This window comes from Varanus komodoensis, unplaced genomic scaffold, assembly GCF_004798865.1.
Source record: "Varanus komodoensis strain SLA01 unplaced genomic scaffold, ASM479886v1 scaffold132, whole genome shotgun sequence".
In the NCBI taxonomy this organism is placed as follows: Eukaryota; Metazoa; Chordata; class Lepidosauria; order Squamata; family Varanidae; genus Varanus; species Varanus komodoensis.
The window spans coordinates 265,795-292,824 of record NW_025335381.1 but is presented as its reverse complement, the minus strand read 5'-3'; the positions used below and the strand labels follow the sequence as shown (position 1 = coordinate 292,824).

General features: G+C 65.0%; 2 protein-coding genes across 2 annotated transcripts; one reads left to right on the top strand and one right to left on the bottom strand.

Moving 5' to 3' along the window:
* The first annotated feature begins 800 nt into the window (after positions 1–800).
* On the top strand, positions 801–17,031 carry DCAF8 (DDB1 and CUL4 associated factor 8). The gene is made up of 20 exons (XM_044422633.1): positions 801–1,097; positions 1,337–1,422; positions 2,081–2,242; positions 2,486–2,662; positions 2,855–2,899; positions 3,568–3,649; positions 5,694–6,281; positions 7,361–7,382; positions 9,215–9,285; positions 9,470–10,146; positions 10,256–10,396; positions 11,820–11,914; positions 12,462–12,572; positions 13,006–13,078; positions 13,676–13,733; positions 14,025–14,132; positions 14,685–14,815; positions 15,146–15,265; positions 15,455–15,571; positions 15,866–17,031. Exons 1-20 carry the CDS (start codon positions 1,022–1,024, stop codon positions 15,980–15,982), a joined length of 3,057 nt encoding a protein of 1,018 aa, XP_044278568.1. The 5' UTR covers positions 801–1,021; the 3' UTR covers positions 15,983–17,031.
* A 6,472-nt stretch (positions 17,032–23,503) lies between these two features.
* On the bottom strand, positions 23,504–25,934 carry PEA15 (proliferation and apoptosis adaptor protein 15). Its single transcript, XM_044422614.1, has 3 exons — positions 25,760–25,934; positions 24,249–24,404; positions 23,504–23,931 (listed from the first exon to the last, which is right to left on the bottom strand). Exons 1-3 carry the CDS (start codon positions 25,929–25,931, stop codon positions 23,867–23,869), a joined length of 393 nt encoding a protein of 130 aa, XP_044278549.1. The 5' UTR covers positions 25,932–25,934; the 3' UTR covers positions 23,504–23,866.
* Positions 25,935–27,030: the final 1,096 nt, after the last annotated feature.

The following is a 27,030-nucleotide window of genomic DNA, read 5'->3' as shown; positions in this document are numbered from 1 at the left end:
TCGCGGGGGCCCTTGCGGGACGCGCCCTGCCATTCTGACACGCGTGTCCCGGGGCCACGAGCACAGCGCTCCGCGTCGCCGGTTCAGAAGACAGGAATGTGCGCGTCGTTGGGAAACGCTGCGCGCCGCAGAGCAGCCGGGCTCCCGCGGGGCGGGCCTCGGCCTCGGCCTCGCGCACCCGGAAGAGCGCGCGAAGGGCAGGCCCACCCGCCGTCCCCGGCCCTGAGCTCGCCCTTCTCGCTGCGCCCCTGCAGGTGCGCTCGATGACTTCGAGAAGGCCAAGCCGGCCGCCCCGGCCCCCGCGCCCAGCGCCGGGCGGGGCGGCGGCGGCGGCGGCGCCGAGAAGCCGCCTGGCGAGGCGGCCAAGGTAGGAGCCGAGCAGCGCCGCGCGGGCCTCCCCGTGCCTTGCGGGGAGGGAGAGGGCAGGCTCCCGGGCGCGCCGCTGGTCTGGCCCTGCAGGGGCCCGGGGGCCGACGGAGACCCTGCGTCAGCCCCGCCGGCCGAGCGGCGAATCGCTCCGGCCCGTAGCCGCGGTCCGTGCCCGGGCGTCGCGGCGAGGGCCGGGGCCTTGAGGGAGCGCGGGGCCTCCGCCTGCTCCTCTGCCGAGCAAGCGCCGGTCCAGGCGAGGGGTCGGATCGCTGCCCCGCCGCCTCTCCGCGTCCCTGCGCGGCGTCCGTCCCCGCGCCTGGCCCCCTGATACTACAGGAGGACGTGGAGCGAGGTTGAACTGGGGCGGGAGGCCTTGGGGATGCTCTCCTAAGCTGAGGAAGCGCGAGCCCAGCAAGCGGCTTGTGCTGGCTGGCTGGCTGGCTGGCTGGCAGGCAGGGGAAGGTTTCGGCTCCCTGCTCTTGGGGTCGCTCCGACGGGCGGGCTGACCTGGAGCCAAGGGCGGCCGCTCAACTGAGCAGCAACTCCCCCTCTTCCTCTCCAGGAGTCGCTCTTTGCCTCGCAGGAGAAGTTCTTCCAGGACCTCTTCGACAGCGAGCTGGCCTCGCAGGCCACCGCCGAGTTCGAGAAGGCCATGAAGGAGCTGGCTGAGGAGGAGCCGCACCTGGTGGAGCAGTTCCAGAAGCTCTCGGAGGCAGCCGGCCGAGTCGGTGAGGGGCTGGTGGGGCAGAAGGGCTGCCCGTGGGAAGGCCCCGGGGCTTCTGTTGCTGCTCCCCCGGCTGCGGGCCCGGCTGCCCTCTTGCTTGCCGGGCTTCAGGGGCAGTGCGGACACGGCGTGGCTCTGGGAGGGAAGCCTCTGTGCTTGCCGCTGACGAGCCTGGGGTCGCGCCGGGTGTTCACCGCCGGCACGTGGCTGCCTTTCTCACTGGCTGTCCCCTCACCTCTGCAGGAAGCGACCCCGGCTCCCAGCAGGAGTTCACGTCCTGCTTGAAGGAGACGCTCAGCGGCTTGGCAAAGAACGCCAATGACTTGCAGGTGAGCCCCTGCCGGCACGGGCAGTGGTGTGGGGGCTGGGGAGGTGGCCCAATCGAAGCCCCCGAGCTTGTCCAGATTGCCCACCCCCTTTCCCTGAACCGGGTCGGTTTCGGAGAAATCTGGCTTTCGCCGTCTTCCCCTCCTGGCAGCCGGAAGTGCTCCCCAGAGGCTCAGCTGCCCTAAGCCACAGCATGCTGGTGTTTGGGGAGCATCCGCCACTGAACTGCAGCCCTGGAGAGCCTCTCTGGGGCCAAGGGAGGGTGGGGACCCTGGGCTGAGAGGCCACTGCCTGGCCCCGGGAACTCCCTCCGGGCCCCAAGGGGTCCCAGCCCTCCTCCTCCCCCTTTCTGGCTCCGTGCAGAGAGGCTGAGCTGCCCGCTCAAAAAGCATCAGGTGGGATTGGGCAGCTCCCAGCAGCCTCGCCAAGCGGGGGCGGGGGGCGGGGGGCAGCAGAGTCGCCATCCTGCCACCCCCAGGGGCCCACGCTCCGACTCTCCCTGCCGCTGCTGCACCTGGAGTGGGGCTGGAGTGGGCAGCCCAAGGCCCAGCTGCACCTGTGGCTGCCCCGGGGAGCAGGCTCGGGGGCTGGCGCGGGCCGAGGGTCTCCTGCATGCGGCTTCCCTGCCTGATGAGCGGGGCTGCCCTTTCCCTGCTGCAGAACTCCGGCGTGCCTGAGGAGGAGCTGGCGAGAGCCATGGAGGGCCTGGGCCTGGAGGAGGGCGAGGGCGACGGCAGCCTCCTGCCCCTCATGCAGAGCATCATGCAGAACCTGCTCTCCAAGGACGTGCTCTACCCGTCCCTCAAGGAGATCGCCGAGAAGGCGAGTGCGCCCCCAGGCTGTGCCCGGCCGCCGTCCCGCCACGTGGAGCGGTGGGGGGCCTCCTCCGGGAGCGTGTGCTCCGGGCACTTCCTGGAGGATGCGGAGCTGGAAAAGCTGCAAAGAGGCCCCCGCAAATGGCCGGGGGGTGGAGTGGCCGCCCTGCCAGGCACAAGGCAGCTGGCCCTGTCTCGGGGGGCGTCTCTTCCCGCCGCCTCACCTTTGGCGTCCCCCTTCCCCCTCCAGTATCCGGAGTGGCTGCGCAGCCACCGGGACTCCCTGCCCCAAGATCAGTACGAGAAGTACCAGGAGCAGCACAGCATCATGGGCAAAATCTGCGCCCAGTTTGAGGCCGAGCGGCCCACGGATGGTGACGCGGAGCAGAGGGCCCGCTTCGAGCTGGTCCTGGACCTGATGCAGCAGGTGAGCCGGGCCGGTCCCAGAGGGCACCTCGCCTGTCAGCTGCTCGTGGGCTTGTGCGCAGCCCTTCTGTCCTGGGCAGAGTATAACTCCGGAGCAACCTTCTGTTCTGACCGGAGAAAGAGCTCTGTCACAGCTCAAATGACCTTGACCATTGGTCTGTGCTGATGCCGCTCTTTTCTGACTGCCTTCCAGCTCCAGGACCTGGGACACCCGCCAAAGGAACTGGCTGGAGAATCGGTAGGTCAGCCGTTGGGCTCTTCGTCCCCAGCCCGGCAGGGCCGTTAGCTTTGAGCCTCGGGAAAAAGACAGAGCTGCCTCCCTGCTGGCAGGCTGGAAGTGCCCCCCAAGCCCCCCAAAGGGGCAAGTCTTGCCCCGCATTAAAGGAAGAGGCACAGCTGCTGGCAGAAGCTTGGCAGGCGTCCTCTCGCTCGGCATTCTGCGTGGCTGCCTTGGACAAAGACCGCAGCCCTTCCCAGGCCTCGTGGCTCACTGAGCCAGACGTGCGCTGGACCGATCGACGCCGTTCATCCCCCAGAGCAAACTCAGCCGCTTTGACCGAGCGCCTGGCGCTGGTCATGGCAGACAAACAAGATGGAAAGGCCCGTCACGTAATCCAGGCATCCTGAAGATGAAAGGCGGGGAGACGTGCCGGGCGCCATTTTTGCCCGATCTGTGCCCTCAGCAGCACGGATTGTGGGTCTGGGGCCGAGTGCAGATGCCGTCCTGCTCCCGGCAGCCCTGCTTGAGCTCCTGGGGCTCTCCGCGGCCCGGCGGACCTGGACGCAGCCTTTGCGCCTGCCGAGTGCCCCCCCGCCAGCGCCGCTCTGCACGCCAGCAGCAGGAGTCCCCCGGGGGGCTGCCCTCTCCACCTGCTTGCTCACCCCCCCCCTTTCTTCCACATCCAGCCGCCCAGCCTGAACTTCGACCTGGAGGGCCTGAATCTGCCCGAGGCTGCCAGCACCACCGGAGAGCAGTGCCGGATCATGTGAGCAGCCCCCCCCCCACAACAAGCAGGCGGAAAGGAGCACGGTGGCGGCGGCCAGGCGGGAGCTGCTGCGGGTGACATCTCGTTTGCGTTTCCTTCTGTCGCCGGGTGCCTCCCGGGGATCGAACTGACTCTGTTGGTGCAGGGTGTGGGGCGCTGCAGAACCCAGGCGTGAGCGGGGGGAGCCGTGGGCCTGCAGCTGTCCGCCCTCGAGGCCCTGCCTCTGCCACTGTCCCCGGATGCCTTGGAGGGTGTTGCAGGGCTCGGTGGACCAGGAGGCCACATGGGACTTGGGCAGATCAGGCTCGGCTGGGCTTGGGACTGCCGCGTGGCCTGTGAAGGGGCAAGCCAGGTGAGAGGGCCGCCGACTGGCAGCGGAGAGGAGGAGGAGGAAATGCAACTCCCCTGTGCTAGCGGTGGGTCTGTAGTTTGGGTCGCATCGGGTCTGGGGGTCTTGGGGTGGGAGGGTGTTCTGCTGCCCTGCTTCTGGTGCTGCTGCTGCTGTTTGTACTCTGGCTGTGCCCCTCGGTTTGGAAACCTGCAGCTCAGTGGGCCCAGGACCAGAATCCCTTCTGCACCTGACACTTGAAAGGGCCTTGAAGCAGTGGCAAGAAATCGGTTACTTGTGGGTGCTGCTGAGACGCCGTCGCAGTGCGAGCTGCCCAGCTCCGCGCCCCTGCCTTCCGTTGTTCCGACCCAGCGCAGCACTCGCTGCCGTTTGGGTACACCTCCCCCGCTCTTAATTAACCGCCTCGTCCCACCCTGCCGTCACTGCTTTAACACTGCTCCCTTCTTGACCTCCCTGCGCCAAGAGGTGGGGGGGGGGGAAGCTGCTTCCACCCTCTGAGCAGTGTGGGGTGCCTTGGAAGATGCGCACAGAGGCAGCCAGATGACGGCTCATCTCAGCCAGCGCTGCAGGGGAGGGAGGCTGAGTTCAGTGGTGGGTTTCTTGCTCCTTTCCTGGTTGGAACTGGCAGAGCTTTCTGGGTGTTTTGCTAGGGCTACTTATTCAAATAAAGGTGGAAGTTGATCCTTAGACATCTGTCTGTCCTTTACTTGACTGACACCGGGATTTTGCACGGAGTCTTCCTGGTAGGGTTTCATCCATAGCCTTGGTTGTAATCCGAGGCACGTGTGCAGGGAAGCAAGCAAATCCACAGGTCCCGGTGGACTCAAAGCAGCTCGCTTGGAAGTAAACAAACCAAGGAGTTCTCTGTCGAGCTGTCATGACCCTCTCCTGAGCCACTTCTGAGTGAATTGTTGGCTCGTGTATCTTTGAGAACTCAAAGCAAGCTCCCGATGGCATGGGCTGCTCCTGGGTGTTGGCAGAAGTTTGTCTGGCGCCCGTAGAGGAAATCTGCTTCCCTTTCCTGCATCAGAAGGCTGAAAGCTGGTAACTCATGCTCCCAATCTGAGCACTACTTTTAGGTACCTTATCCATAAGTGACATTTAATTGGTTCAGGAATGCAGCTCTCAAAAGAGTTTTGTTTTTGGTAATAAAAGTTACATTTTAAAAAGTGAGACGGGCCGGGGGTAACAGACGGTGTGCACACCCTCAGAGCCCTCCTTTTCCTGGATGAGAGTTGGTTAAGAAAGAGCTCCAAGAGACGGCAATACGAGGTGTGCCCAGATATGTCACATCATGCTCCCATTTGACAACTGCTGCTGATCTGTGAGCCATGCCGAGGGGCAGCAGCCCCCTTGGGCTACGGCGGCGAAAGCACAGACCCTCGTGAAGGGAGCATTTCTTGTTTGGCTGGAGTGGCACCCGTGACCTGGCCTCCGAGGCATCACAAGACCTTTTAAGCCGCCCAACAGAGCCGATTCCCTGACTGGCACTTCGGGAAGCCAGAAGATGCAAGGAAACAGCCGAGTGGCACAGAGGAAAGCGAAGGGAGAGGATGTGTCGTGTGTGTGGAGCCTCGATTACCATAACTGCTAGTTTCCCGCTAGAAGGGGGGGACCGCACAAGCTCGCTGGAGGTCCCGGGGGTGCCGCTCTGCACGCGCGTCTCGGTGCCCGGCGCCCTTCCCCGGGGACGGAAGTGCCGCCGCTCTCCTCCTCGGCCGGTCCCCGGGCGGAAGTGTCGCAAAGCGGGCCGGTGGCGGGGCCCGTAAAGTGCGGCTGCCGGAAGAGCGGTGACGGCCGCGGAAGGGGACGGGCGCGGTTGGCCGATAAAATGGCAGCGCCGGCCCGGCCAGAAGCGGGCGACGCCGCCGCCGGGAGAAGCGGCGGGGCCGGGGCCGGGGCCGGAGGCGGAGGCGGAGGCGCGGGCAGAGGGGCGGCCTCCCGAGGTAGCGTCGCCGGGGGCGGGGCCTGCAGGCCGCACTCCGGGCACGGGTGGGCCGGGTCGGGCTGGCCGACCGGCGGGGCCCCGGCGCAGGCCCGGCCGGCCTCGCGGGCGCCCTCACGGCTCCTCCGGGGCCCCGGCTGGCCCGGCAGCCTCAGCAGCGCAGCCCTGGGCCGGGGCTGCCGCCCGCCGCCCGCAGGGGCCCAACGGATCCTGCGAGGCTCGGAGCTCCCGCCAGGCCGCGCCGCAGCCCTGCCGCTTGGGGCTGGCGCCCGGAGCGAGTCCGGCGAGGCGCCGCGGCGGCGGCGACGCGGCGGCGCGAGCGAGGAGGAGGAGGAGGAAGGTGCTCCTCCTCCTCCTCTTTCTCCTCTCCCCTCATCCGCCACCGCGGACGTGTGTTGGCAGGCAGGCAGGCAGAGAGATGGGAGGATAACCTTTGTGTTACCGTATGCAATCTCACGCGCTTTTCCGGTGGAGGGCAAGCCCCCCATTCTCTTCTCCAGACAAGTAGACAGTGAGAGAAAACGAAAAAGTGGGCACTGCACTTCTCTCTGTGTGCAAAAGATCTCAAGAGCGAGATCAACAGATAAAGAAATACAGGCCAGGTTATTTTTAAAGTTCCCAACAGCACTTCAGGCGGGTGTATTCGGGATTTCAGAAGGATGCAGTCGAACCACTAGTGACTGACAAAAGAGCAAACTCTTGAAAACAAAATGTTTCCACCATCACCTTGTTCAGTTGTTGTGTTACAAATGTATCAGAGAAACTGAGGAGAGCAGAAATGGAAATGTTTTGGTTTAAGATTCAATTTATCTTTTTTTAGTTATTGCATGAATGTGCGCTTGTGTGCATGCATGTGGAAAACCTATATGTGTGCATGCGTGCGTGCACTAAATTAAGAGAGCTGTTCATTTGATGCTTTTATAATAGCAGCGAATAACGATAAACTTGCAATGGCTTGCATAATCAAGTTTGTTATTCTATACATACTTATCTTACTTATCTGGAGTAAGTTCTATTAAGAAACAGTGGAACCTACATCTAACATAGCACATAATATACAAAGATGTCCAATATTGGATCCCAAACAGTTTGTGGGTTTTACCAACATATTTGCAAACTATCATTATTTTAGACTGTTGCAGTAACCTTGCTAATGCACATCAACAGTGACCCTTCTCCAGTTACTCACCTGGCAACCGTTTTTGCTCACCACAAATAAATAGAGCAACTGTTCCCAGGCTGATCCATTTTCTCCAGTGCTGGAACTAAAGAAGTCTTGAGTGCAGACCTGGAGTCTCTAGGGGAGCAAAATTAAGTGTCCCCAGCAAACCATCCAACTTAAATTCTGTCTTTTGTTTCCCCACTCAGTTTGACAGCGGTTCCATAGCACCAGTTCCTAGATATTCCTGGATTTACACTGATACAAGAGGGGGCGGGAAAGGTGAGTGTCTCAGACATCATTAGTATCTGCTTAAGATCGTGGGGAAGTAAAGAACCGCTGAGTGATGGATCCTCTGAGGGTGCAGCGTCCTACTAATCTTGAAGTAATTTTTTTCAACCAACTATTTCACAGACTAGGAATATTAGTCCCACAACTAGTTATTTTGATCCTGTGTTCCTATCTTGTGCAAAATGCAAGTTTTATCTTAAAAGATGGTATGGCCTTGATCAAGCGGGGGCCAAGCCATAGACGGGACTGAGGCCAAGTAGCTCACTTATCACCACATGTTGCTCACGATTGCCATGTAGACAAGGGTCATGCATTTTGGCCGGAGGTCTGCTCTGAACCGTTTTCATGGGTGGGGAAGACACAGTGTCAGTCATGAAGTTACGCCTCCAGAAATGAATGCCAGCTTATGCATGTGGTGATTTAGCCCTCACCACGAACTTCTGGGCACAAGACGCTGCCCCCACATGCCCCTTTATGAATCTGGAAATTGTGCATCCCGGTTGCACGAGCCTGCTCTTCAGAATGCAGCGCGACGTACTGCCAGTGGCCTGTACCACACATTTAGGAACGGCGTGCCTGGGGTTTCGCACTGAGTTTTTTCCCAGGAAACCTCCAAGCCCAGACTTTTCTGGCTGCCTCAGTATGGATAGGAGCACAGGATGGTTGTGGGGAAAAGGTGGGCATTCAGGCACGGTAATCTCTGGGTCGATTCTCCCAGTTGTGGGATGGGACACCTTTGGGGGGGATTCTGGGCCTTGGGTGCGGAGGATGGTGTCCTGTTCGGGGTTGCCGCGAATTTTAGCCTCTGGGCCTTTGGGATGGAGTGGCCCCATGAACCAGCGGCTTGTCTCTCGATTTGGGTGTTGGGCACCTCTTCCACCCCCCAGCCCCCACCCAAAGCTCAGGCCCAGGCATGGTTCCGATTCTGCACGGGGCAGAGCTTGCCTCTCGCTGCAGCAGGCTCTAGTGCCGCCCTTCTTCCTCCCCTCCTGCGCAGGCCACGCGGCTCACTCCCTCTCTGGCTTCCCTCAGCAGCCAGGAGTAACCTGGCAGGGCCACCCTCCTCCCCCCGCCTCCCCTTATCTGCTTATGGCCGTCTCTCTGGGGCTTGGCCGGGATGCCTCCTCACCTCGGCTGGGCAGCCATGGAGCCAGCACTCGAATCACTTGCTGGATGATGAGTTGCTGCGCTTTCCCTTCATACCCTTCCCCGCTGCAGTTTTTTCGGGGGGGGGGGTCTTTGGGATGGTCCTTCCTGGCCCCTCCCTTGAGTGGCTCCCCATTGGCGAAACCCAGCTTTCCCATGCTCACAGTGCTGTCTGTTCCCTGATCTCATCCTCTCACAAAGGAAAAGGGAGGGACAAAGGAGAGCTGCTGACTGGAATCCCATGTTGTTCTGGTTGTGGTTGCAAGGCCTTCCCACCCGCTTCTGATACTGTGGCTTCGGGGGAGCGTTCGAGGGGAGGTGGCCAGGGCAAGGGTGCTCCCTTTAGGGTGCGTGCCAGAGCGGGAATGGTGGAGCCCCGGCCTTCAGGGGATCGGGGCTGGTTGGCCGGCCTCTCGCTGTCTGGCTGGATGGTTTACACTGGGCCAGAGGACCCTCCTGATAAGCTGGTCTCTGCACAACGGGCCCTTCCTTCGAGGCTTCTGTCTTTTTAGAAAGTCATAGTCTCTTATTTAACTCTGTGGAAAGCCACAAGTAGTACGGAACATTCCCCCTCGAAAGCATCCGGGGCAGGAGTGCCATGTCCCTGGAAACCAGAGACGGAAGTGTTCAGCTACTGCCTGCAAACTTCTTACTTTCTCTTTCCCCAAATCTTGCAGGGCAAATTCACAAGGAAACAAGATGTCCGACACAGGGAGTAGCACAGATGGGAATACAGATATACCCAACGGTAAGAGGAGCGGGAGGAAGGGCCCCTGGCGGAGCTGTGCTGCTGCCCTCGTGGGCAACGCTGGGAGACTGGGAGGCTTTGGCGGGGGCTGGGCTCCAGCCGCGGGGGCTCCGGCCCCGGCTCCTCAGGGTGACGGGCTGGCCCGGGGCCTGCCTGGGGCCTCAGCCGTTGCTCCTCCTGACAGGGAGCTTGTCCAGCAGCCCCGAGGAGATGTCCGGGGCCACCGAAGGGCGGGAGACGTCCTCCGGGGTGGAGGTGGAGGCATCGGACCTGAGCCCGAGCCTCACCGGCGACGAAGTGGGGCCTGACCGTGTGTACACAGAGAGCTCCGCGGAAGAGAGGGACTCGGACAGCCTGGACAACTCGAGCCCCTACATCTTCACCCGGCTGAACCGGACCTACAACGTCTCCCACTGGGAGGACGAGGAGGAGGAGGAGCCGGAGGAGCCAGAGGAGCCGGAGGCCGAGGTGCAGCACCCCCGCCAGCGGGCCCAGCGCAAGCGCACCAACCGGGACCGGGACTCTTCGGACGAGGAGCAGGCCCTGGAGGACTGGGTGGCCTCGGAGACCTCGGCGCTGCCGCGGAGCCGCTGGCGGGCCCTGCAGGCCCTCCGCGAGCGGACGCTGGGCTCCAGCGCCCACTTCATCCATGAGGCCTGCGGCGCCCGCGTCTTCGTGCAGCGCCTGTGCCTGCAGTACGGCCTGGAGGGCCACAGCGGCTGCGTCAACACCTTGCACTTCAACCAGCGCGGCACGTGGCTGGCGAGCGGCAGCGACGACCTGAAGGTGCTGGTCTGGGACTGGGTGCGCCGGCAGCCCGTGCTGCAGTTCGAGAGCGGCCACAAGAGCAACGTCTTCCAGGTGAGGCCGGCACGTGGGCCTCGCCGCCGCTGGGCGGGCCGGCGGGTGTGGGGGGCCGGCGGGGCTCTCCCGCCCCCGGCAACCCCCGCTGCCCTTCTCCCGCCCCCAGGCCAAGTTCCTCCCGAACAGCGGGGACTCGACCCTCGCCACCTGTGCGCGTGACGGCCAGGTCCGCGTCGCCGAGCTCTCCGCCACGCAGTGCTGCAAGACTACCAAGCGGGTGGCCCAGCACAAGAGCTCCGCACACAAGGTGAGCGCTGCGGCGCGGGGGTCCTGCTGCGGGAGCGAGATCCCCGGGGGGCGGGGGGCCCGTGGGGCAAAGGAGCCAAGCGGAGAGGGGCGTGATTCGCCTGGCGCCCACTGCTGGACTTGAACGTGGGGAGCCTCCGTGGCTCCGGTCCGGCCTGCTTCCGAGGAAGTGAGGGAACGATGGTCGGGTGTGCGGGTGATGCAGAGCTGTGAGCACAGCCTCTCCCCTGGGAGACAGAAAGAAGGTTCAGGGGTCTCTTGGTGGGCCAGAGAGCTGGGCTCAAAGCAGAATGTCGTTCAGCAGAAGCAAATGCCGATTTCTGTGACCAGGAAAAAGGAACCTAACGTGGCGTTACAGTATGGGGCATACGTGGCTCAGCAGTGCCACAACCGAGGAGGATCTGGGCATTGTCATGGGTCATAAGCTGAACGTGAGTCAGCAACGCGGCGCAGCCGCAAAAACAGCAAATGCTACTTCAGGCGGCATTAAGAGAAGTATCACTTCCAGATCCCACGCAGTGCTAGTTCCCCTTTACGCAGCTCTGGTCAGGCCGCCTCTGGAGTGTTGTCTCCGGTTCTGGGCACCAGAGTTGCAGAAAGACGCAGGCGAGCTGGAGGCGCTTCAGAGGAGGGCAGCAAGGATGGGGACGAATCCGTGTGAGGAGAGACGGAAAGAACTGGGCAGGTTTAGCTTGGAGAAGAAAAGAATGAGGGGAGAGAAGAGCGCACTCGACCAGTCCTTGTCGTAGCGAGGAGGGCCAGGCTCACTTGATCATCCCCGAGGGCAGGGCATCACGGGCTCATTCAGGAAGCCAGACTCCAGCTGGACCTCGGGAAGGACTTCTGACTGTTAGAGCAGAAGGGAATAGGCCCCATTGCCAAGGGAGGTTGTGGGCTCTCCCACACCGGAGGTGTCCAAGAAGCACCTGGACAGCCGTCGGAGGGGGATGGTTCAGCGTGGTGTCCAGCGCTGAGCAGGGTAATGGGCCCGATGGCCTTCTGGCCCCTTCCAGCTCCACTGTTCTGTGATTCGAGTCCCTGACAACGCGTCCAGGCAGGGTCGGGGAAAGCCATCCTGCACCCTTGGGCAGCCGTGGCCGCCCTCTACGTGGACTACCACAAGCTGCGGGGAGGCGGCATGGGTCCCCGAGGTCTTGGCAGAGCTCCTGGGTGATGGCTGCCAGCCCCGGGCAAAAGGACTCTGCCTGGCCTCTGCCGTTCATCCCTCTTGGCTCCTGGGCCTGCTCGGGCTTGGCTGAGCTGGAGACCTGCTAGCTTCCTGCTGGGGACGGTTGCCTGGGCCACCACGGGGCTCCCGCCTGGGCCACTGCGGGGTGCTGCTGCCGAGGCGAGCCGTTCTCGGGGGCTGGTGGGGCGGGCGGCCTCTTGTAACGTCCCCGTAACTGCGCGCCTTTCTGCCCCAGCTGGCCCTCGAGCCGGACTCGCCCTGCACTTTCCTCTCGGCCGGCGAAGATGCTGTCGTCTTCACCATCGACCTGAGACAAGACCGGCCAGCTTCGTAAGTGTGGCGTCTGCAGGCGCCGGAGGCCCCTGCCCTGCCCTGCCCAAGTGCCTGGGCTCAGCCATGGGCCCCTGGGCAGGAGGCTGCAGCGACCACCCTTGGGCTGGGGCGGTTGCAGTCAGTCGGCGGGGCAGGAACCGGGGCGTCCCTCCCGCCCTTTCCTGGCTTCCCTGGTGTAGTTGAGACGATGGAAGGCTGCCGCCGATTTGTCCGGTGCCCTCCAAAGCGCGGCATGACTGGTGAAGGGCCCTCCTGGCTTGGGACTCAGCTTCTGGAGCGCTGCAGAGCGGCTGTCTCCCTGCGGTGCGCCCTCGGCCTCCCCGCAGCTGGGGGGGGGGGGGCAGAGCAGGGCCCTGTGGCGAGGCTGCCCGGCCTCTCCCCAGGGTGGGGCTTGGCCGGAGAGGCCCGGCTCCGGGAGGCTGGGCCCAGAGTCTCCCAGGAGGGCTGCCCTCCCCCAGGGAGGAGGAAGCATTTTTCATCCCGTGGGGGAGTCAAGCCCGCCTCCCCCTCCTGCCCTCTCCTCCTCACGCTTTTGCCGTTCTAGGAAGCTGGTTGTGACGAAGGAGAAGGGGAAGAAGGTTGGCCTCTACACCATCTATGTGAACCCAGCCAACACCCACCACTTCGCCGTGGGGGGCAGGGATGAGTACGTCAGGTGAGCTGGAGCGGCGTGCAGCCAGGAGGCCGCCGGGAGGGGCCCTGGGCAGCCCGCTTCCGGAGTGTCCGGCGGGGGCCGCCTCCGGGATCCTGAACCCGCTCGGGCTGAGGCCGGCCGACGGGGCCGGGATTGCCTTCAGGGCTGAGGGTGGAGCTGCCGGAAGCCCACCGCTGCCCCTGGGGCAGGAGGCTGCCCGGCCAGGTGCCGGGAGCCCCGCCGTGGCCTGCTGCCCACAGGCCTTTGGCCCCTCCTCGGCCTCCCTGCCAGAGGGGGCAGCAGGCTGCAGGAGCACAGGCCCTTGCGCTGGGCCCGCGTCTTGTTGGCAGCGGCTCCCCGGAGAGGCACGTGCTCCGGAGCGCACGGGGGCCGTTTGCACGGCTGGGGGGTCCTGGAGCAGCGCACACCTTGTCCTTCCTCGCCCGCTGCCCAGGATCTACGATCAGCGGAAGATCGACGAGAATGAGAACGACGGCGTGCTGAAGAAGTTCTACCCCCACCACCTGGTAGGAGCGGCTCTCACTCTGTCTCGCTTCTCCCAGGACAGGGCGGGATCTCCGGGCACGGGGCATTCAGGGCTGTGGGGCGGGGCGAGGCCTCGGCCTCCTTGCCTGTGAAGCGAGCGCAGCAGCCTCCGGCCAGGGCAGGGCGGCCAGGCAGCCCCCTGGCGGGCTGCACCTCCTGTCGCAGAGTGGCCTTCGCTGGGCTGCAGGAGGGCGTGCAGCCGGCCCTTGCCCGGCGGGGGGGAGGAGGATGGCTGGCCCTGCCCCCCACGGAGCTCGTGCCTCGGCGCCGGCCCCCTGCTCTGCGCCAGGGGGCCTCGGGCATCCCGGGAGGGCGGCTCGGCCGTGGACGGCTCTTCCAAGGGCGAGCGCGCAGCTGGCCGGCTCGCCCATGTGCCCGGCTGCCAGCTCTCCGTGGGACAACGCCCGGGTTGGCGAGGCGCTGGGAAGCTCTCCGGGGTGCTGCGGGGAGGGGCCACCGTGGCTCCCCCAGCGGTGCCCGCGGCAGCCCTGCCCAGGGCCTTGCGCCTCCGCCTCTGCACAGCGGGCCCTCGGGAGCGAGGCGGCCCGCCTAGATCTCTGCCTGCTGGCTCTTCCTAGGCAAACAGCGAGCTGAAAGCCAACGTCACTTGCCTCGTCTACAGCCACAACGGCTCCGGTACGTCCTGGCCTCTTCCTCGGGGGGGGCGCCTTCTGAGCCGGGTGCCTCCTTACCTGGGCGCCCGCACCCCCGTGGCATGCCAGGGTGGCCCGGAGAGGAGTGCATGAGGCCTGCAGGGCCTCGGGCTGAGGAAGCCCTTGCCAGCACTGTCTTTTCAGCCCCCTGCCTGCCTGCCTGCCAGCATTCCTGGAATGGGGTGGGGTGCTGATTCCCCCCAGGGGCTGGTGGGGCCCCCGAGCCCAGCCGCCACCTCTGGCCTGCCTTGATGCTCTGGCGTGTGGGTTGCAGAACTCCTGGCCAGCTACAACGATGAAGACATCTACCTGTTCGACACGTCCCACAGCGACGGAGCAGAGTACATCAAGAGATACAAGGGGCACCGTAACAGCGCCACAGGTGCCTTGCCCCCCCCCCGTGTGGGGCGTGGGTTCCCCAGGCTCGCGGGTGGGCAGCCCCCATGCAGGCCCCCCTCCCCTGAGCCATGCGGGAGCCGTCTCTGCAGAGGAGCTGCCAGGCGCTTCCTGGGCCGCCATTTCTCGTGGTTCCTGCTCGGGGTGGAGGGCAGGCTGGGAGGGCTCCCCGGGCCGCAGACTTTGGGCTGTGTTGTGCTCTGCGTGCCCCCAAGCGATGAGGAGAAGAGTGCAGCCCCCCGTCTCCGCCTGGATTGCTCAGGGGGCTCAGCAGCACTTGCAAATCAGCTTGGTGCAGTCCCCGCCTCGCCACTTGCCTTCGCTACTCAGGGCGCGAAAAGCCGTGGACTTTAAATGCCTGTCCAAAGGGAAGGTGCCATGCCTCGAGCCGGGGTCGCCCGCGGGTGGTCCGGCTCCTTGTCTGCACCCCTCAGGGCCCCTCAGAAGCTGGGCACTGGCCTGGCCTCGTGCGGGCTGGGAGCGGCGGCTCCCGCACTCGCCCCGCATGCCCTGAACCCGCCCCGCTCGCTTCTTCCAGTGAAGGGAGTCAACTTCTACGGCCCCAAGAGCGAGTTCGTGGTCAGTGGCAGCGACTGTGGCCACATCTTCCTGTGGGAGAAGGCGTCCTGCCAAATCGTGCAGTTCATGGATGGCGACGCGGGCGGAGTGGTGAGGCGGCTCTCTTGGCGGGGGCACTTCAGCAGGGGGGTGGTGCGATCCAGAGCTGATGGGCAGGTGCCGTGGGGGCCGGGGGGTGCAATGCCAGCCCTGCCGGTCACGACCGTCCCGCTTTGATCTGCCCGCCACGGGGCGGTCTCTCTCCTGCGCGGACGTGCGCGGCAGTGGCCGAAAGGCCGGGCGCATCTGCGGGGAGTCGTCTCCACTCCCAGCTGCTCCGGCTCCCTGCCTTGCCCGAGGCTTAGCGGGGCAGCGAGAGGGTTTGGGGGGCTGGTCCGGTGCTCCTCCTGAATGTGCGCCTCTCCTTTCCTGCCATGGCAGGTGAACTGCCTGGAGCCCCATCCACACCTCCCAGTCCTGGCGACCAGCGGCCTGGACCATGACGTCAAGATCTGGGCCCCCACTGCGGAGAGCCCCACGCAGCTGGCCGGCCTGAAGGAGGTGAGGCTCCGGCTCAGGGTGCTGACACAGTGCCCCCGGCCTGCCCCCCCCCCCCCCGTGGCGTGAAGCGTCGCGCAGGGTGGCCCTTCCCCGAGCCTCCCGGGAGGGCTTGGGGCGCCTGGGGCGCCCGTGCGTGGAGGGCTGGGCCGGCGCTCACGGCGCTCCCCGCACTCTCCTGCCGCCCCCCAGCTGATGAAGAAGAACAAGCGGGAGCGGGACGAGGAGAGCCTGCATCACACCGATACGTACGAGAGCCACCTGCTCTGGTTCCTGATGCACCACTTCCGGCAGAGGCGGCGCCGCCGGGTACGTGTCCTGTGGGGCGGCCTGGGTTGGGGCTGTGGCGACCCGGGCGGGGGGTCGAGGTGGGGCTGCAGGACGGGGCCGACTCCCAGCATCCCCGGCCTCGCAGCCTCGGCGGGGCCACCGATCCCCTACCCTCGTGCCTGGAGCAGCCCCGTCCCCTCGGAATCCCGCTGCCCCGTCCTGCAGTGCGGGCCACCTCCCTCCCATGCACCCATTCCCAGAGCCAGTCTGCTGCTAGGCTGGCCCCCGTCCCTTCCTGGGCCTGATCCCTGCACTCGCGCCTCTTTTCCGTAGCGTCGAAGAGACCCGGGCACGGGCGCAACGGACAACGACTCGGACGATTCCTCGAGCTCCTCAGACACATCGGACGAAGATGAGGGCCCAGACCGGGTGCAGTGCATGCCTTCCTGAGAGGCCCCAGAGGTCGGGGGACGGGGGTGGGGGAGGGGTGCAGGCGTGGGGCGACGCGCCCACCCCTTCTGACTTCCACGTTTTTCGGCTTTTACTGACCTGCAAAGAAGAGCCCCCCCCCGCCTCCCCGCCTCCCCCAGCCCTCGTTAGCCGTCACTTGCCTGGGCGATCAGCTTGGCATAATTGCACTTGGACTTTTCCCGCTTTGGTGCCAGCCGAGGAGGCAGGAGGCGGGGCGCTGGCTGGAGTGGCGGGTGGCGCGGAGCCGCCGGCTGCCAGCACCGCCTCTTCTCTGCGGCCTCTGCGTGCGGGCCGGTGGAAGCAGAAGCCGAGGGGCCGCGAGGAGTCCGCCGCTTTCCCAGAGGCGCAGGGAGCTTGGGCGCCCCTGTCGCCTGTCCCCCGTGAAGCTTCTTTTGAGTGGGTTGAGTTAGTTTTTCCTCCCTTCCCTTGAGATGTTGGTGTGAGCCCGAAACAGCCTCTTGGTGGAGGCGTTGTGCTTTTCTCCCCTCCACCCCGGCACCCCCGAGGAGCACTGCTGCATGCTGCTTCCAAAGCGAGCCAACTTGGACTCAGCTTTTTGGATTAAGTTTGGGGCGGAGGGTTCACTCCCCTATTTGTCTTTCGTTTGTGTTTTTTTTCTTAGGCAGTTCTAGGCACAGAGAACCTCCTTTGCGATCTAGAAACTTTCTTTGCTGTCTAGAAGGCCCCTTTGCTGAGTTTCTTGGAGCATAAAGTTTAAAGAGTTTAAATGCAGAGGTCTGGGAACGGACAGCCCCTTCCCCCCTTTACCTAAAGTGGGGGCTTGTTGGCCCTCCAAACCAAGTGGCTGTAGGATCCAGTTCTTTGCCAGAAAGTTCTTCATTTTTTCTTCCTCCTAAGAATAATCTATTGTTTTCGAAAACAAATTTCCCCTCTTGCTGTTTAGAGGCCTAATTTTATATGTATTAAACAATACGAGAACCAAATTAAACTTGGATGTTATCAAGTTAAAATTATTGTAAAAGTTTAAATATATATATTATATAAATGCAATAAAGATTTGAGAGACAGAGAGTCTCAGTGGTATGTGAAACGGCTGCCCAGGACACGTTTCAGCTGCGTGATCTGGAACTGCAGTGCTGCAGAGGGGAGACCGTCCAGCCCCCGCGGCTGCACCGCTGCCCGTCTCTTGCGGGCGAGACTTCACACGCGTTTCCTGCAGCTTCGCTGTTCCTTGCTTCTGCTCAGCCCGACTGAACGTTTTGCTGTCCCAGCAGCGCCGTGCTGCGGCCCGTGCGCGCGCATCGCGGCCCTTGATCAAGCTAAGCAGCTGCAGCATCTCTTGGAAGGACTCTTCCAGAAGGTCCTCCGGCACCGGCCATTGCAAGCCCCTCGAGAGGCGGGGCCCTCTTTCAAGGCAGGCCGGAAAAGGACAGGCTGAGCATGAGCCCGGCCTGCTTCCACCAACCTCACTTAGCATCCAGCAGCCTAGTCCCAGATCTAAAGAGGCTCCCGACTGATGTCTGGTAAGCAGATGAATATATCCTATATCGGCGTGTGAAGTTCCGCGCTGTTGTCCCATTTTATTCTCAGAAGTCAGGTGTGGGGAATGTCTTGGCGCTCCGGGGCAGCAGCACAGCTCCTCAACCCCAGCCTCCTCTTCCTCGGGGCCAGGACTGCAGGCACTGCAGCACTCCTGCCTCATTTGGGGGCTGGGGGGGCGGACGGCAGTGGGGCCGGGGGACCGAGAGTCCATCCCTGCCTGGGCGCGGCAGAGGGAAGTCCGGCTCCGTCACCCGCAGGCGCGCGGAATCGCATGGCAAAGACCACAGGCACGCGTTGGGTGGGAATGCCTTCCGTTTTTATTTCCATTGTTAGCACAATGACGCTTCATAGTTCGGAGAGAAAAGGTGAGGGGAGCAAGTAAGCTAAGCGATTGTTCACTCTAAAAAAACAAACACAAGTATTTTCCAGCTATGACAAGTTTTGAGTAAAGTAACATTTAGAAAACACCTTGGTAGGAAATTCACTACTTCGAGGAGACGGTAGGGATGTCCGGTCAGTACGCGTGAGAGGAGGGCCGTGCGTGTCGCAGGAGAAGGGTCAGCCGGCCGCAGCACGGGACCCATGGGGGCCGGGGCCTGGGCCGGCCCGGTGCGTCCGCCCCACGTCCCGCTGCAGGGCACCCGCTCGGGGCAGTGGACCGGCCTAGGCAAAGTGGTCAAGGCCAGAACGGTAGCGGGCGCCTTGCGGCACGCGCGTGCAGGAACGGAGGGTCCGCGGGGCTGGGCCCCGTGGGGGAGCCGCGCTCAAGCCGCTCGACTCGCCGCCGTGGTTTCAACAGAACGCCGAGCCACGCGGTGCTGGGTTTGCCGCACGCGGGTGGCGGTCTGGTCAGCGCCTTTCCGGCCTTCCCCCACGGGCAGAGTCGTGTGCAGGGGTGCCGGCGCAGGGCCCGCCCGGGCGACGGGACGGTTTGGCGGAGGGATGCTGGCGGGCACAACGGGGCAGGACTGCGCTGCCGCGAGTCTGCGGTGGAGGGCGCAGCCCCCAGGAGGGGCGGTTGCTGAGGGCAGGGCGCCTGTGCAGCGCCAGCATGCGGGAGGCAAGCCCCCCCGGCTACAGCGCCACGGGCCGCTCTGGTTCTCGGGGGCTGGTTCAAGAGCAGAGCGGCCTCCCGCAAGCACCCCTGCTCGGTAGCAAGCACGGCGGTGACATGTCTCTGGGAAGCGGGGCGCAACTTTGCCCCCAGGGAGCGCGGGGAGGCTGTGCGGGTTGCAGACCTGGCGGCTTTAGCACGGCAGCTCCCCTTGGAGCCTCGCGACAACCTGGCAGGTTCGGTTCCGCCCAGTCTGCTGCCCGCGTGGCCGGGGGGGACGGGCCTCCCTTAGCAGGTCCTGCGGCCACCCGCGGTGAGGCCGGTCAGTCCCCACAGCCGGGCCCGCACCCTGTGCGTCGCGGACTCCAATCCCGTTCTGGAAATTTGCCTTGATTGAAAAGGCCGTTCGAGTGATAAGGAAATAGTGATACGGTTCCTGTTTGCTGTCTGTTGCTTTGTTATTTGGTCCACTTGACAAAAATAAATAAACACTAAACACAATATATTTAATATACATAAATTTATATTATATATGTACACACAGTTAGCACGGTCTGAGCATCACGGTAGAGGAACACTAAGGGGAGGAGAGAGCGCTGGCAGAAAAGGGCGAGAGTCGTGCCCGATTTTCACTCGTCAGGCTGCACTGGAGGCCCGGCCGCATCCTGTCCGGCTGCAGTGGGCTGAGGCTCACGCCTTCGAGCTTTGCCAGCCGCGCCTGATCGGGAGGGCTGCATGCGCTTGGAAAACCAGCGGGAGGAAATGGTGCGGGTCCCGTCTTAAATACTTGCCAAGTTCCAGGGCCTCCCTGTTCAGTTCAGTGTAAGGCATGAAGGCCTGGTGTGTGAACGTGGCAGGGGATCACGAAAGAAACGGACCATTTCTGGAGCCTGCCGGGGAGGCTGGAGCGGTTCTGTGGGCAGCGGCAACACCACTCAGCCGGCCTCCTTGGGCTCAGTTTGGGGGGCTCCCGTTTGTCTCCGTCCTGGAGGTGTTTCAAGGGTCTCACGTCACACGCAAGGTGGCCAGCCCTTGGGCAAGACGTTTAGCATTTGTGTGACGATGCGTTTTTCAAATGTGGCTCACGGATGGGTTTGGTTCGGGCAGCCCGAGCTCCGGTGTTCGTCGCGGGCCTGGCGCTGGGAGGGGAGGCCTCCCGGGCGAGAGCGCCCAAGCCCCGTGGGGGATGCTGGGGCTTGCCAGGCCACGGAATGGGTGCACCCGCTTGTGGGGCCGGGCACAGACCAGCCGGCCAGCGCAAGCCAGGGATGGACGAGAGGGAGAGAGATGGCGCGTCACGCGGGCCGTGCTGCGACGGAGCGACCCCGATGGGGCCCTCTCCTGGTGGGGGGGGGAGGCAGGGTGGCCCTCCCGCCGAGGGGCACACAGCCCCAGCCCTTTCTCAGCCCCAGCGAGGGACGGCAGGGCACGGCGGCTGCTGCGAGGCACGTCCCCTCCTGCAGCTGTTGGGGTTTTTCTTCCTTTGCATGTTTACGTATTTATTTATTGGGGCGGGGGGGGAGATGGTAGAGATCAGGGAAAGCACAGAAAGGCTGCAAAGGGAATCATAGGCATTTGGGCCCCCCTCCCCCCGCCAGGAGGCAGGCAACCACACAGGAAAGGAGAGCGGCCACGAGCAACAAGGCGAGCGTTGCCGGTGCACAGCGATTTGAGGCGGCGCTCCGCCAGCTGCTTTGTTCCTGGTTTTGTTTTGAGCTGTTTGCTCACTTTGGATTCTGGCCTTTTTCTCCTGGTGACGCTATTTTTACCCCATGCCAATTTGCTAATTTGCAGTGACATCAACACCAACTGTTCAGTTATGATCATCCAGCGAGAAAAAGGCTGATCCGGGGCCGTGGTGATGCGCCACGAGGCGGCGCAACCCTTGTGCCCGTGCGGGCTTCGGGCAGTCGCGACCCCTGCGCCACGGGGCGAGCGGCGAACCCGCGGGGGCTGCCTCTGCGGTGGCACACAGACCTGCAGTGAGAAAACAGGCCCCTTCAAGTGCACCAGTTGGCGGCACCGATCCGTGGCTCGTGTGGTCGCCCTGCGGCCCAAATCCGCCCGGCCTCCTGGGAGCAAGGCCCTCTGTGGGCACTTGGCTGTTGGAGGACGTGGCTTTTCCTGCGGGGAGAAGCCTCTTTCCCGATGCAAGGTCTACACTTCCAGGAAGGGCAGCATCGCCCCTTCCGCTTCCCGAAACTTTCGCGGCACTCCCTGAGGCCTCGGACTGGCACGGCAGTGCCACGGCCTGCCGGGCCCTCCTCAAGTCCCCTCGCGCCCGCTCCGCTTCTTCTGCAACCGCTTGCCTGCCAGTGGCCCCAGAGCCCTCGCAGTTGCCCCCGTGCTTTCGCTTGTTAGGTTGCGCCAAAGAAAGATCTGCCCCCGCAGTCTGGGGTCTCACGGTTGGGGTGCCTCGACCGGGCGGGCTGCGCGCTGTCCAAACAGAGCCGCTTGCACCTGGTGGAGGGTCCTGCATCTTGCCCCCTGGCGGCCCACTGCTCCCCCCGTCTCCCACTGGGGGGTGCTGGCCCGGCCCAAGAGGCGCGTTGCCCTGGCTAGAAGAACCGGCGGCACCCCCCTCCCCCTCCCCCTCCCCCTCCCCGCCCTCAAGCCTCAGTGCACAGGCTGGCCCCTCGCGTGTGTGCTCGGCCTCAGGAGGGGGCTGCCAAGGGTCTTCCCCCTCGCCTTTCTGCACACCGAGGGGCACAGAGGTGCCGCCAGGTACCCACGCACGGAAAGGGCCACGCCACCTGTGCCCGGGCTGCTTGAGAGGAGCCGCAGGTGAGCGGGGCGGCCGGGAACAGAGCCCAGCGCCGGGTCAGCAACACCAAGGAGCACGGCCCTGCTGCGGGGGGGGGGGGGGGGGGGGGGGAAAAACCCCCGGGGGCGGGGCAAGCACCCCGGGGGCGGGGCCCGGGGGGGGGGGGGGGGGGGCGGGGGGGCTGACAAACCACGAGGCACAGTACAGGTTAGAGCAGAAATTAATTAAATAGAAAATATATTAGACTTTTTCAGGCAGTCCGATGCAACAGAAGAGAGTCCCACCGCGGTTGTTTTCTAAGCTAGAAGCGTTCCCCTCCCCGCCGCTCCCTCCCACTCTTGCTCCCCCCAAGACGGACGACGACGATGTGTGGTGGGGGCTGCGTGGGAGGCATGCCTGGCAGCGGAGCCACCGCTCAGCACCACCCCCCCACTGCCGTTCTGGGACAGGAAGCATGCTGGATCCATCCGTGCTGGTCGGCCTCCGTGAACTTAGCTGGGACGACGACGCACGTGTCCCTCCCCCCTGCCGGCTTTTTATTCCAGCCAGCTGCAGCTCACAGAGACGGGGGGGGGGGCAGGGCTGCAGGGGCCACAGGCACCCCCCCGAGTGAGTGGAGGGGCTTCGGAGGCTCCCGCGGCCGTCCTCTGACATTGTGTGGCGTCTGGCCATCGAGGCCGCAGTCCCGGCACGCACAGGATGGGCACGTGCGGACAGCCCAACACGCCACGCGGCTGCGCTTTGCACATGCCCAGGCTGCGGTGTCTCTGGGACCGGAGGACCAGGCCGGGAACTCGGAGTTCGCAGGAGTGAGGAGCCCGTCTGGAGCGCGACCGGGGACCGCGAAGCCCCCTCGGCATGGGAGAGGCGGATGGCGGTGGGCTCCTGAGGGTAGGCAGCAGGGGCCGGGCGGGGGGCTCCCTTGCCCACGACCCCGCAGCAGGCCCCGCGGCCCGGATGGAGGGGCAGAGCCCCGGGCGCCTCCAGCCGTCTGCGCAGGAGCCACAGATGCCTTCTCCCAGCAGAAGCACCGACTGCAGGAGAGCGGGGGGAGCGGCCCCCGAGGCAACTTGGGCAAACCCGGCCAGCGGCTCTGCTCAGCACCGAGGCTGCGCCCGCATGGGGGTGCCGGGGGCAGAAGCGACGGGGGGGCGAGGGGAGGGGAGGGGAGGGGGGCCCTTCTCTGACCGCAGCAGCAAAGAAGGCCCCCCGGAGCGAGTCCAAGGAGAGGCACAAGGACAGCCGACACACGGAAAGGCACGAAGTGACCTGGGGGGGTCTTGGTGTGCATGCGTGGGTGCCCCACAGCCGCCTCCCCGCTCTGCTCTTCCATCCCGGTGTTCAGGGGCCAGGCCTTCGGGGAGGGGGCACCCCCTGTCCCAGCCGCGGTGGTTGCGAGCCTTGATCCCAGCACTCCCCCGAAGGACGGGCCCCCAGCCCCTGCCCTCCACGCTGCCCCCTTCGCCTCAGCCGCGCTCCCCGCTTGGTGCACTGCCTCTCCCCGGCCCTCGCCTGCCCCAGGCCCCCCAGGGAGGAGCCCCGCCACCCCTCTGCCCCGTCCCCAGCCGGCTCCCCCGCCTCTGCCTGGCCGGCTTTGCCAAACCAGAACGGCACTCGGGGGCTGCCGGCGCCGGGAGTGCTACCTCCCAGCTGGGGAAGCGCCAGCCCCAAATGCCCTCGTTCCGAGGGGCTGGCACAGGGGCCGGAGCACGTGGGGGCGGGTGAGGCCTCACGGCTGCTGTTCGGGCCTCATAGCAAGAGGAGCGGGCCGGGGGAGTGCGGGGAGGGTGTGGCGGGGGGCGGCGGAGCCCAGGGGCCTCCCACCCCACACTGCAGCCTGCGCCTCGCCGTGCTCCCCTGCTCCGGCCACAGGGCGTGAGCGCGCAGATCCTTGGCTGTGGTGGCCCCGCGGTGGGAAGCTGCCCTCTCGGGCACCTGGGCTGAGAACAGCAGCCGCCCCGCTCACTTGCCCGCCCTGCCCTGCCCTGCCCTGCCCTGCTCTGCAGCGCCCTTGCTCACTCCCACAGGCCCCGTTCCCCGAATTCTTGACTTCCCCATAGCATTCCCCTGTAATCCGAAGCCTTCACGCCCTTCCCAGCCCCGGATCCTGACGGAAGCAGCCCGGTGGCGGTGCCTCCTCCTCCTCCTCCTCCTCCTCGACCTGCCCTCGCCTCCCTCTTCCACGTCCACTGCCCTCCCTCCCCACTCCCTGAACAGATCACGGCTCTGACGCTGGGTGCTCGCTCGGCTGGGGGCAGCCGCCTCTCCAGGGGGCTGGCAAGCCCCCCACACGTGTCCCACGAGTCCCCAAGGGGGTGCTGCATCCGTGGCGGCCGAGGGGGCGGAACATGTGTGGGGACAGTGGGGTGGCAGCCGGGCCGGGACTGAGGCGCTGCACGTGGCCCAGGCTGCCCCCCCCACAAGACAGGAAAGAGGAACAGCTACGGGGGGGGGGGGGGAAGCAGGGGTGGGGGGCAGTGGTGGCTGTCCTTGGACCTGAGCCCTTCTCCTCCTCCTCCGCCTCCTCCTTTTCCTCCCTACTTTAAGCTTTTTTGGGTGGCGGTGCCAGCTTGATGATCTCTTCTTCAGAGGGCTGCCGGATTATGTCTGTGGGGGAAAGAGAAGGGAGGAAAGGTCAGTCTCACCTCGCTGGGTCAGAGCAAGGATGGGCCCTTTCATCCAGCCCCCCGTTCCCCAAAGCGGCCCACCAAAGGCCCCACAGGAAGCCCACCAGCAGCCCCCTCGCTGTCTCCGGCTCTCTGGAGAACAGCATTTTCAGGTAGGCTGCCTCTGAACATGGAAGCTCCGTTTACCCATCGTGGCCGAGAGCCCCGGACCGACCTCTAGTCATCCCCTTTCAAGCCAGTAGCTGGGCCCACGCACCACAGCCGGCTGCCCCAGGGGCCCCCAAGCAAGGGACCGACCTTTGTACTTCTTGGCGCTGGGGATGCGTGTCAGCTTGGTGTCCACGTCGTCCTCCTCGGAGATCTTCAGCACTTGGGTGCGGTACTCGACCACCATGGTGAGCAAGTCGGGGCGGCGCGAGATCTCGAAGATGTGCTCGATGTAGGAGAGGTTGTCTGCAGGGAGAGCCCCGGGTCGGAGGTCAGAGGATGCCCAGGCGGAGCAGGGGCCGGGCGGGCGAGCCCCACTGGGACGCGGGGTCCGGCCCCCCACGGCCCCTCCTGTGTCCGTCCCCTGCTTGAGGACCGGTGGCTTGGGCTGCCCGCTCGCCTCCGCGCTGGCGAGGCCCGGCAACCTCGTGGATGTGTGTGTGTGTGTGTGTGTGTGCGTGCGGGTGGGCGGGTGTGCGAGTGAGCAAGGGGCCTGCTGCAGCCCTCGGTGTGACGGATGACTGTGAGCCTCTGGAGGCATGTGACTGCGTGCGTGGGCGTCGTGTGCCTGTGAGCCGCTCGCTCGGCATGGCACCGCTGCGTGGGCGGCCTCTCCGTGCAGAGGTAGAAGCGCCTGTGTGTCGGAGGAGGAGGAGGAGGAGAGGCAGCCGGCAGCCGGTCGCCCTGCCCGAGGAAACCGCTTTCCTTCCAGAAAGCACGTGACATCATCCGGCCCCACGGAGCCATCTGTGGCGCCCCTCCCGGCAGGGGAAGCTGGGGGTCGCGGGCACACGCTGGGGCTCAAGCGCCTAGCGGGCCGCGGGGTCTGCAGGCCGGGAGGCGGGGGCCCTGCTGCTGGACCGCGGCCGTGAGCGTCCCACGATGCCCCTGGAGCTGTCAAGCCAGGCAGGCCACCTGCTCCCCCCAGCCCGGCCTGCCAGCTCTGAGTCACGCCACCTCACCTCCCTTCCCGCCTTCCGGAGGAGCAGAGGCGCGGAGGGGCCGGGCCGGCTGGGTGCTCGCCCGGAGGCACGGGGGGCGTGCGGCCCCTCCAGCGGCGCCGGCAGCCCCTTCCTGCCGGCCAGGCGAGCGCTCCTTGTGCCCCGGTGATCCCGAGGGAGAAGCCCCCCTGCGGCACGGAGGCCGCGGCCTGCGCAGCGCCACCCCTGCTGCGCCCACCCTCCACAGAGGTGGCGGGACCGGCCCCACGGACCGGCGGCGACGCGCTGGCCTGCCCGGCACGGGTTCTGCGGCCGTGTCAAAGGCAGGCCGCCAGACCCCCGCGGAGTCCTGGTCTGGGCTCGGGCCGGCCGAACGACCCGCCGCATGAGCGACCGGGCTCCCGCGTGGTGCAGGGCCCTTCCCACGTGTCCCTCGAGAGGGCGGTGACGGAGCCATGCCGGGGCAGCGAGCAGGGAAGGACTGCTCCTCTGCCTCCGGCCACGCAGCGCTTGGGAGTGCGGGGGGGGGGGGGGGGGCCAGGGGGGGGGGGGGGGGGGGGAGGGCCTGCCCCCCCCCCCCCCGCCCCGCGGGGCTTGGGGGGGGGGGGGGGGGGGGGCGCCTGCGTGGGGCCGGACAGGCATGACCGCCGAGCCTCCCACCTTTGTCTAACTTCTTGTGCTTCTCTAGAAAGCTGAACCAGTCTTTGCTGGTGGCGATCTCCTCGTGCTTCTTGCTGGGGATGTCCTCTTTGCACGCTGACTTCAGCTGGTCCAGGTCTTCGTTGGTGATGCTCTCGGCGAGCTTGTCCAGCAGGCTGCTGTACTCGGCCATCTCTGCGCGAGAGGGAGACGGCAGCAGTCAGGGGGGCAAGGAAATGGGGTCCTGGGGTGGCGCCCCACAGAACGTTGCCCTGCCACAGCCATGTCCAGCCTGGCGCCCTCTGTATGCGCTGGACTGGGGCACCCGTCCACCAACCGCGGAACTGGCCTTTCGGGCCCAGACTGGGGCATTCCAGCTGCACGGGAGAGCGGGGGCAACTTTGCTTGGACGGCCCCCACACAACCCCATCTGTCCATGGGGCCAGGGCAACGGCCCTGCAGAGCTTTGCCGGAGCCTCCCCTTCATCGGGTGCCAAATCCACTCCGCGGCAGAGCTTTCTTTGGGGGATTGCTTGCTGGGAAGAGGGGACCTTGCTGGGCAATCGCTCCCCTGTGTTTGGGCAAGGCACCCCTCAAAGTCTGGGCACAGCCAAGCAGAGCTGGCAGGTGAGAGGTGGGAGGGGGGGAGTGAGGGGCCGAACTCTTGTCTGGGATCCACTGTGGGGCAGGGGGTCGCGTGTCTTCCAGCGGTGCCCACTCTTGCCTCATGTTACCCTGCACTTTTATCTTTATGCATAAATCCAACACTGCAAAGACCTCTCCATCCTGCAGTGTGTGCTCTCTCTCGCTCGCTCTGTCTCGCTCAAGGACAACCAGCCACAGCTTCACCGCTGCCTGGAGCCGCTACCCGCTTGAGGGTGGGCGAGGCATGCAAGAACACGCTAACCGAGTGAATGCCAGCTTCCCTCAGAAACAAGCCAGCTTCCCTCGGAAAGGGCCCCGCTGTGAGATACAAGCTCCGAGCCCTTCCAGGGCGGAGCTGGATTCACAAAGCGCCGTGAAGGGTCTGCTACCTAAACGGGCACGTGTGCCATGGGAAAGGTCCCTCTCGGAGCAGTGCTGTTTCAAGGGCCTTGGAGAGACACGTGAGCCCCCAGACACGGCACAGGTTTGCCCCCCTGGGGGGCCTCCAGCACTGGCTGCCACTGGGCATTCGCTCTTTCCTCCTCAGCCATGTTTCGGGGGGAAGGAAACACAACAGAAGAGGTGGGTCACAAGGCAAGAGAAGAACGGCGCGAGGCAGCCTGGCGGAGCATCGCTTGCTCTCTGGG